Below are 10,199 nucleotides of genomic sequence, written 5' to 3'. Positions count from 1 at the left end.
CAAAGTCCCACTTTCCCCTTGTATTTATTTTGAATTAAACACTGGGCACAGAGGGGGCAGGACCACAGCTCTATTTGGTAAAAGGACCACTAAGGGCTGCCTGCGACAACTGACCGAACTCGGTCACTGCTTTCAGGAAGGAGGACTTGTGAACTAGTTACTGTATCACCCATCAGCTAGTTAGGGTGAAGTCCTTCCTGGAGCTCGCTGAAGCTCCATACTACGCAAGCTTTATAACTATACAAGGATGACAGCTGCTTTTTGGAATCCATTTAAAAAACACCTGAGGCAACAATAATGACTTCATGGAAGATGTGCTTGGTTTCCATACTCCTTCAGCTTACAAAAGGAAGAGAAGAGATTAGGCAAGTCTTATTAAAGGACCTGGCTCTTCCCATTGATGAACCTCAAAGGCACTAACAGGATGAAGGATTTATATTTTAGAGATGGAAAAACGTAGGCACAGAGCTGTTGACAGTCAGCAAATACTGGATGCAGCACAGAACACAGTGCTCGTTTCTCCTGTTCTGGTCTATGAATCAACAGCCTAGAAAACCAGAAAAGCCCACATACAGAGTTATTGCACTCTCCCTCCTTACAGAGGATCAAAAGAGGGAATAACAGAAACAGAAATGTATCCGAAGTGTTACTTACTTTTTAAATCTGATTTTAAATTTAAGCTGTTGCAGCAATGACACAAAATAGACTGTAGATTTTACCCTTCTTCCTAGAAAGTTTGATTAACTTCAAAAACAAAGTGAGAGGAGTATGACAGCTGTGACTGCATTAAGTCAACTGAAATGCTAAGAGCAGCAGGTGTGGAGAGACAGAGGCTGAGGATGTGACATTCACTCCACACACGTTTCAGAGGGTCTCATTTCAGACTAGCTTTAACTTAGCTTTTTGGATCAAATGCCCTTTGGTGGCTGGGTTGGCTTCCTCCAAAAGAAACTCAGCTGATGTGCTCAGAGGTCATTCTAAGATGTGAAGAAGAGTACAGTTAAATGAGGACAAGCAAAGAATAAGCAAAATGTGCTGACTTCTGCTAGAACCTCTTTAACACAAAGTAGGTTAATCCTCTATAGAGGTCACTTCTTGGCTTTTCTGGGCAGGAGGAGTTGTCCTCTTCCTAGACTGTAAGAAGATGTAGGTAAGTACGAAAAGAAAACACTAGGTCTGACAGCATTTCGGATATTCCAGTGTCAAGAGAAGTGTGTCAGTATGTACAATATGTAATAATCAGTATTTATCAGTTTTTACCCTGCTGCATTTTTGCTCACTTCCAGTGTTAATGTTTTACCTGTTTTATCAAAAAATACAAAAAAGAAAGACAAAAAGACTGAAGTGAAACCCAAATCCCCATCCAGATTTCAAAGATAAAGCTTTGCATCAGGGTCTTGTAACTGTTTCTTGAGCTTCAGGTGAAGCTGTTTGTTGTTTAAGCTACACATTAAATTTTACTGGGGAGAAAATTTTACTGCAGGAAACATGCTTAAGTTATTATGAAACACACACAAAACTTAAAAACCAAACTTTTGCTTATGCAGTGTTACATTCTGTACCACCCATCCACAGAATCCACCAGAAATATAACATGTCCATGGCACAGGCTTCTCAGCGAAAGCTCAAAGCTTGTTAGCCCAAGCTTAGACAAATTGAGAGCCTTCCTTAGAAAGAAGATAGGAGGTTTTTATTTTTGTTTTAATATAGGAAGACGTTTTCCAACACCATTTTCCCTCTCATTTGGTAATGCCAGTACTGTAGTAACACATCAGACTTCTGGTTCTGTGCAAGAAGTCACCAACTTCACACTGGAGTACCACCATCTCAAATTTTCTTTCCCGATTAGTAGTGTGGTGTTGGAGATCCAGCCCCCTGCAAAAGGGGAGGTATTGCTGCTATGCAAATAATTGTGCATGGAAGGGAGTTCTGGACTTGGCAGGTCCCAGGAGATGACGGCCATCACCAGCATCTCTGGAGATGCTGGCACCCCCAGCTCTCAGCCTCGTGCTGGTCCTTCTGCCAACATCTGCACATGATGGGCTAACAGAAGGCCAAATTCAGAGCTGTGCTATAACCTGTCACATTAAGACCAGCTGTTTATACACACAATCATGTCAAAACTATTAGGCTTTAGGCCACTTAATATTTCATATTGTTAAAAAGTCATCAATTTATTAAAATAATAACAAGAGACTTTTGTGTCTACTGATGCCTGTATTTTAAAACTGAGTAATATTTACTCAAGCTTCATAACATAAAATGTCTTTCGGGATCTTAAGTGAAATTGCAATAATTTCCTCCCCACCTCCAAAAAAAAAAAAAAACAACCACCTTTAAATTTCTAGATAAATGTCTGTCTTGAAATACCACTCTTCCAGGGTTCAGCAATATCTTGATGATCATCTCCAGTGCTTTAGATGGGAACACTGGCTGCAGGCCTATTGTATCACTCTTGATGCTGATGCAGGAGTTAGTCATCCTCTGAGTCACTCTCTCCCCTGGTTGGGGCACACGCCCTAATCGAGGACATGAGCTGGTCCTGGATCTGCTTCCTGGGGTTCTCCTCAAGGTCTGTCTTGATGGCACCTGACTCCGAAATCTTCCACTCCAATTCTGCATGGAGCAAAATGAGAGTGCCTTGAATATAGGGAGCAAACTGGGCTTTTTCCACATCTGACTCTTTTTGACACATGCTTATTTACCTCAGTACACAGTTCTTTGCCTTTCTGGTTTACTCTCAAAAGGAGAAAAGGACCTCAGACCTTGACAATTTTCCCACCCCTGCTTTCCCAGCTGACTTCTCACCCTACCATCACACCCACCAAAACCAGGGCCCTGCTCTATTCCTCCCTGTCCTCCACCACCCTCCGGTCCCGGTCCCAGCCCCTGCCCCATCTCCCACACCCACAGCAGCCAAGCTCTCCCTTCAGGACTCAGGAGGGCTGGCATGGATCTCACCCCAGGGCACAGATCCAAAGTACAGGCTCACAGCACTGCTCTGCAGCCCGCCCACGTCACACCCTGTGCCCCCCTGCTCCCTTTACAACTGGGAGCATCAAAGAGAGAATTGATACAGAGCAGCAGCTTTAGATAAGGCAGCTCTCCTGGGGAAAGAGAATACCACCTCCTTCTACCCACATACGGACAGAAATCAGGTTTGCACATCTACTGCCAATACATTACAGCTGTTTGCATCGTACAGCAAGTCCATCACAGGCAGAAGACGCAGGGAATAGATTGTTTGCTGAGTGGCAAAAGAACAGTAGCAATTCCATTTATACATCTGAATTCTAGCTATTTTCCAGGGATGTACTCCATAGATGCAATCTACCCCTTTCCCACTACTCCATGCACTGATTATTAGTTCCTTTCAAGACAGTAAAAGAAACTCCACCATCAGTAGTGGGCCTGTTACTATATAGACCCAAATTGGATTGCTTCCCAGAAGCGGTAGAAAGTCAATACAACACACTCAGTTGAAACCTCTCTCCTAGTTCTGCTGCAAAACCCATCATTAAATCTAATTTCCTTCAGACATTACAGACTAATGAATACAACCTCACACTTTCTTTAATCTCCAGTGGAAGTCACCTAGACTTAGGGGATAAAGAAAGAAAAAAAAATAAAAAAGCGTAGAATTTCAGTACCTAGCTTTTTGCAATGACTGAATTAAGCTGGCTCGGCTACCTTTGGATCCCTCAAAATCAATTATTTATGAGCTCAAAACGGGAGAAAGATGACTATGTTCTGCTACCATTGCTCCCTTCAGTGCATAATTAGGCAACCTCTAAATGTGGAGTTAGTTACTCTCAAATTAGCGATCTCACTGGTGAGCTTTTTGCCTTCTGACATTTCAGACAGAGAAGTGTTTTCTACAGCACACATTCAAGGTAATCCATAAATTTCAGGGTTTTATTAAAAAAAAACAACAACAAACTCTTTGCACTCTGTGCCAGTATAGGCAGCTGCCATCACTCAGCAGGGTCCTGAAATGCTCCTTATTTGTGGTTCACTTCAGATATAGGTGCCCTTAAGTCTGACTTTGAAAAAGCTTGAAGGCATCTGGACCAACACACCTACTCAGGAAGCTGATGAGTATCCTTCTAGCTCCAATAAAATCCACTGAACTGCATCACAGTTGCATTACTTTCCAACAGGAAGAGCCTTTTCCACTGCTGACCTCTGTCTTCAGGCACTGCTTTATGACACCATACCCTGCCAACCTCTCCAAATAACAGCTTTTCCTGCAGAGCCACGGTGCTCTGCAAGATCTGTGGCACAGCCCTACGACCCTAACCTCCCGAAGCACATCATCCTGATAAGGCTGCATGACCCCTGATCTGGCACCAGAAGGGCTGAAGCAGCAAGGAAGAAATAATCCAGGCAAAACCATGATCTCCAGGAAAGGCTCTCCATCTCTGAGATAGAGAGGAAAAGGGAGCAGCCCAACTGGGCAGCGGGAAAGGCTCTCCTTAAAGGTTAATTAGGAGCGGAGCCTGTGTGTCAGGAAGGTACAGACACTTATATGCCTTCAGCTTGGAAGTGAAACAAGATGCCTTGCAATGCAATGAGCAATCACCAGTTATCAAGTGCACAGATTACCAAGCAACTGGGGGCAAGATCAGTCTTTCAGGTTAAAAAAAAAAAAACAAGTGTGGGGGGTATGACTTGCCCTTTTAATATATTCAGGAAAATTTGCTTCACAGGGTATGAATACTTGCATACACATTAAATAAATAACTGTATCTTGGCCTACTCAGCCACTTGCTGCTTGTACAATATAGCTTCAATCACGTCATTAAGCCAAAAGGGTGGGGAAGAAAAAAACCCTCATGACTTTTAGTGATCTCCATTCTCCTATTTCTCACTTTACTTCTTTCTTTCCCAGCAAAACTGTTCACTATTTTTACTTTTCCTTTGGAATATTTAAGATGCAGACACTCACCATCCCTTGTCAAGTTCATGCCACCAAACACCAAAGGCCCAATGAACTGAGCTTTGATGTCTCCTTCAAGGTAGACAAATATTGTAGGCAGATTCTTATCGGGGTAGTTGGGTATGCAGGTGGTAGAGATAGCTTTGATGAATTTCACATCTCTGAACTTTCTTGCAAGCCCATTCAAATGCTGGTTTATTAAGGCACAGAGTGGAATTCTGTAAAGAACAGCAGTAGACATGCATAAGAAAAACCAGAAGACACGTTGGACAGTAATCTTCACCAGAAGAAAGGTCAGAAATAACAGTTCAACAGCAAGACAAATGTACCAGAAGCAACTTCTGAATAATTTTGTTGTCCGGTACTCCAGCATTCAGAGGAAGTCAGCATCGCTGGAGGTTTTGTTTTTTAATAAAAAAAAATATTAGCAGTACCACTTTCCCTCTTTTTATACAAAAAGTTTGGTTTACAAGATCTGATGTTTGAAAATTGCACGAGCATAGGCAGAACAGAAAGAAAAGCGACTCCTGGAAATGAGAAAGCTAATGACAACAAATACCTGTGAGGCAGTTAGAGACCACAAACAAAATCAAGTATTTCCAGCCCTTCCCAGAAAAATATATCTACTTATAAGACCTTTTTAACAAGACATTCCATCCTGTTGATGGGACTGAAAACCTTGTTCACTCTGTTTTTATACATCTAGCAAATAGGTCAAAGCCACACAGCTATCCTTCTAAGAGCAAAAACACTTTGCACTTTACTCAGAATAATTTTCAAAGATTAGTATTTCCGTAGCAGAGGAAATGGGAAGACGTCTATAGGAAGACTAATCACACAGTGCAGTGTTTGTGTATATACATATATAAAGAGAGCCACTTCCTGGTAACATCCTTTTAAGAGCAAAGTTTGGCTGTCTTCAGCCAACTGTAAGGAAATTATTAATTCAATATTTCTTGCAACTCCAAAATCAGTTCCTTAATTTCCACATTAACTATACGCTTGTCTAGAGTATTTTCAGCCATTGACAGCGAAAGGTTTAAAAGAAAATTTCTTACCCTTGTTTGTACAGGTGCAGGACTACCCATATACCTTTTCCAGCTTTTGTAACCTCTTGAACATAATCTTTTCCAGAAATCTCCAAAACTTCCCCAAATTTATTCTTCATTTGAGCTGCTTTCATTTCTGCTAACCTTTGCTGTCTGAACAACAAGGAAAGAAAGCTTAAAAACAGATGTATTTTTGACAGAAAAATCTTTATAGTCTAAACCTAGACTTCAGAGGCAGATTACAAACATCTTCAAAGCCCAGAGCAACAAAAGTAAGTTAATGTAGGCTGTAGATGTTCTTACATTTGAATCACAAGTTAAAGCCATCAACATACAAGAAGTACAACTATGTTCTGTGAATGGAATTTGTCATGCCTGCCCCCAGCAGACATTTCTTCTGCAGATACTACACTACCAAACTAGATGGTAAAAATCATGAGATGAAAAAAAGATGACGATAAATCAACACTGCAATCATAAATATGCAGCACCTTATTGTCATTCCTACAAAAACTGAGAAAACTTGAAGGTGATTATCAAAGCTCTAACAGTCCCCATTTCACTATTCGCTCAGTGGGCGTACATTATCTCTGCAAAATTGGGTTGTAAATAAAGGACACTGAATTTAAACTCCAGCATCCTTTTAAAGGCACTCAGAAGGTCCACGTGAGATCAAAAAACACATTGCACTTTTTCTAGCATCAGGCCTAAGAACATCCTTCCTCTTTGATACCATCTAATAGTGTGTATCTACATCTAGAAAACAAACAAAACAAAAAAAAAACGAACAACTACATGCTCCAATTTTCATTAAAACCAAGTTCTGTATGATTCTCTAACCTGTACATTTCAATAGCTTTCTCATCTTCCTCATTAAATTCATCTTCATTTTCTTCTAGCTCTTCTAGAGTCATGTCCTCGTAAGTCTTCACTAGAATGGAAGCAATATCAAATCAGCAAAAATCTAATTCTGGGAAATCTCAGCCTTTCAGACTAACGGAATTTATTCATTTTAAGGATAAATTAACTATAGGAAATGTGGTGGGTTTTTTTCCTGCAATATTATTGTTACTGGATTTTTAGAAAATATTATGCACTCTATACATGTAAATGGAAAGACAGTGATGTAAAGGACTGAGCCAGAGGCTGGCTACTCTAGTACAGAAGTACCTGAGCTAGCTTTCAAGTTCTGTGACTGCAGCAGAGACATACAACACAGCAGGGATGCCTGAATAATAGGGGAAGCATACAAAAGGTAACGATCATGTTCATTAGATACTTTCGTTTGTGCATCCATATGACAAACTCCCTTCAGACTGCTCTTATTTCAGTTTTGAAACATTTACAAAAACATGGCACTGGCATTGCGAACAAAGTCTTCCTGTACTGGAAGATGCCATGTATTCAGGAACATATTTGTCTAATACTGGTAAGACATGGCTATGCTATACAAGAATTAGCTTTGGTATCCCTTACAGGTTTAGAAAAGGACACATTGCTTCACAGGCACAAACTCACCAATAGACTTCTGTAGGATCATGAGCTGCTCCTCCTCCTTTGCACGCTCCTGTTCTTCGAGGTTCTCCTTTGGAGGAAGGATACCTTTCTTGCGCAGGATGTCATTCCACTCTGTGTCTTTGTCTGGGTCCTACAAAGAAACAAGAAACGGATGACATGCATTCAAGAAGAACTTTGACACATCCAGAAGTTAACAGACGCAAGTTTTTCAAGGAACACATGGCATTGATACAGCAGTAACTGTCTTGATAGCATCAGGAATTCAGTGGGCACCCTCCTGAGGCTTTTTTGTGGCCCCAAGAGGGGCCAGAAAAAAGTGACTTTGTTTTATTTCACCCCACTCACAGCATGCCTTGGCAAGCCACGAGAATTTGAAGTGTTACAACCACCACTGCAGCTCTCGCAAGGTGAGAGGGGCAGAAACAGGGTGACAGGGGACATGTGCTGGCCACAACGCTAGGGAATGGAGCCTCAGCAGAACAGATCGTTGTCCTGGGAAGCACGGGTTAGAAAACAGGTGGGTGTCAGCCCTGTGCACACACTGGCAGCCTCCCTGGTGGAGTCTGTCAGCGTGAGGACAGCAGCGCTCGGAGAGCAGCGAGCGTGGTCACTGCTGAGTAAGGGCCGCTGCTAGGGAGCAGTTCTAAATCTATGCCTAGGTTATTCCTGAATTTTAAAAGCTTTTGTAAGGAAACAGCTCCAATAATCCCAAAAAAGAAGGCCAACAGGCTCCTATGCATTGCTGAAAAGCTCAAGTATTTAAGTTACACCGCAGTTTCTTGTTTTAAACAGGAAACACTCGTGCTCTGATTTTGGTTCCTCCCTGACTTGAGCCAAGTCCCAAAGTCCCCTGAGGTCCAGCAGCAAAACAAACGCCGTACTTCAAGATAAAGAAATAAATAAAGAAATAAAACAATAAACAGAAGTAAAACGAGAGACCGACGAGAGCCCAACCCGCAGCGCACCCCCGCCACGGGGGCCATGCCGGGCCCGCCCGCCCCAGCAGGCAGCTCCGGGCTGCGGCGGGGCCCGAGCCCGGCCCCGCGGGGAGCACCGGGGCGGCCCTGCCCGGCCCCCCGCGGGCTCCACCGCACCCCCGGGCCCTCACCTGCATCTTGCCGGCGGGGCCGGGTCCCGGGCCCGGGGTGCGGCGGCGCTGGGCTGGGCCCGGTCCCGGTCCCGGCGTGCGCGGCGCGGCCTGGGGTGGGCGGAGCGGGGCGGAGCGAGGCCGGGCCAGCGCCGCTGCTTCCTTCAGTGCCTAATAAGGCCCGGCCGGCTCGGCCTGATGGGGCAGGGTTAAACATAGCGAAGGGTTTCGGCCCTGGGAGTGAGGCTGAGCGTGTGTCATGGCCCCCTCTTAGGGTTTCGTGTGTTCCCCTCCGCGTGCGGCTTCAGTCTCTGCTGCCGCCCAACGCTGCGGCGTGATAACAGGAAAAGGGTTTAGTATCAAGCACCACGTCCGTATTAACAGGATACAACTCATTAATCGAGGTGCCCCCCGTCTTGGCTCCCGTTGGGAAGCCTGGCAATGTTTGCTTTTGAAAAGCCCGTTTTTAGGTTCTAAATTCCAGGCAAAACCACAGCATTCCAAGGAATGCTGCTTTTCACAGAATCACAGAATCATCTAAGTTGGAAGAGACCTCCAAGATCACCAAGTCCAACCTCTGACCTAACACTAACAAGCCCTCCGCTAAACCATATCACTGAGCTCTACATCTAAACGTCTTTTAAAGACCTCCAGGGATGGTGATTCAACCATTTCCATGGGCAGCCTATTCCAATGCCTAACAACCCTTTCAGTAAAGAAGTTCTTTCCATCAATCCCAGTGAGAATACAGGCAATCCTTTCCAAATCACTCTTGCCCAGAGGATTTGTGGATGCCCCATTCCTGGAGGTGTTCAAGGCCAGGCTGGCTGGGGCTTTGGGCAACCTGATCTAGTGGGTGGCATCCCTGCCCATGGCAAGGAGTTGGAATTAGATGGTCTTTAAGGTCCCCTCCAACCCGAGCTCTCTATGATATGACTCTATAAATTATAGGCTTGATGGGGCCTTCTTATTTTCTCTAAAGGACTGATAGCAGGCTTTCCTGGTTAAGAAAACCCTGTGCCTTTTCAGCTTTGATTTCAGATACCAACATAGTATCCCTCACCTTGGTGTCAAACTGCCTCACACAACTAAGTACATCACCACAGTCTTCCCCAAACAGTAATTATTTTGCACTGCTGTAAAGGGTCCATGACTCTCAAATTGGTGGTGTTCTCCATTTGGAGCATTTAAAGCCATCCCACGGTTTCCCAGTCATTACTAGATCCCAGGCTCATCTGTCCCAGTGACCCACTGAGTCTGTGGCATGAGGCTAGTGCTAAGTGGTCTCCATTTCCTCGGGGGCCCTCAAGATCTGCGTTAGAGCAGACAGCACTGCATTGCCTTTAACAGACAATGCCCAGTGCCCCCCTCAGTGGGGCTTTAATGCAATAAAAGCCTTAATAATTCAATTACAACAAAACAATGCATACGGAGATGCCCCCACCCTGTCCTCATACCCCTCAAATCAACATCAGCATGGATGTGATGGAGGAAGAGAAGGTGCATTTTCTGTGGGTCAGAACAGACGTTCTTACACTCCCTGCTCTAACATAAGTTCATGGGTACCCTCGTGATGTGGCCACAGAGCCCTACTGCTCCTGCCCAG

General features: G+C 44.0%; 1 protein-coding gene across 1 annotated transcript; it reads right to left on the bottom strand.

Annotated features, from left to right (window-relative positions):
• Positions 1-1,671: 1,671 nt before the first annotated feature.
• On the bottom strand, positions 1,672-8,764 carry PDCL3 (phosducin like 3). The gene is made up of 6 exons (XM_083811620.1): positions 8,615-8,764; positions 7,507-7,636; positions 6,829-6,919; positions 5,998-6,141; positions 4,949-5,157; positions 1,672-2,616 (listed from the first exon to the last, which is right to left on the bottom strand). Exons 1-6 carry the CDS (start codon positions 8,618-8,620, stop codon positions 2,474-2,476), a joined length of 723 nt encoding a protein of 240 aa, XP_083667746.1. The 5' UTR covers positions 8,621-8,764; the 3' UTR covers positions 1,672-2,473.
• Between the last annotated feature and the right edge of the window lie 1,435 nt (positions 8,765-10,199).

Source organism: Anser anser, assembly GCF_964211835.1.
Source record: "Anser anser genome assembly, chromosome: 1".
Lineage (NCBI taxonomy): Eukaryota > Metazoa > Chordata > Aves > Anseriformes > Anatidae > Anser > Anser anser.
This window is presented reverse-complemented; position numbering and strand designations above follow the sequence as displayed.

Excerpts from the sequence above, each read along its gene's own strand:
- PDCL3 (XM_083811620.1), bottom strand. Across the intron at positions 6,920-7,506 it reads GATCCTACAGAAGTCTATTG|TGAAGACTTACGAGGACATG; the intron begins GTGAGTTTGTGC and ends CTTCCATTCTAG. Across the intron at positions 5,158-5,997 it reads CTGCACCTGTACAAACAAGG|AATTCCACTCTGTGCCTTAA; the intron begins GTAAGAAATTTT and ends TGTTCTTTACAG.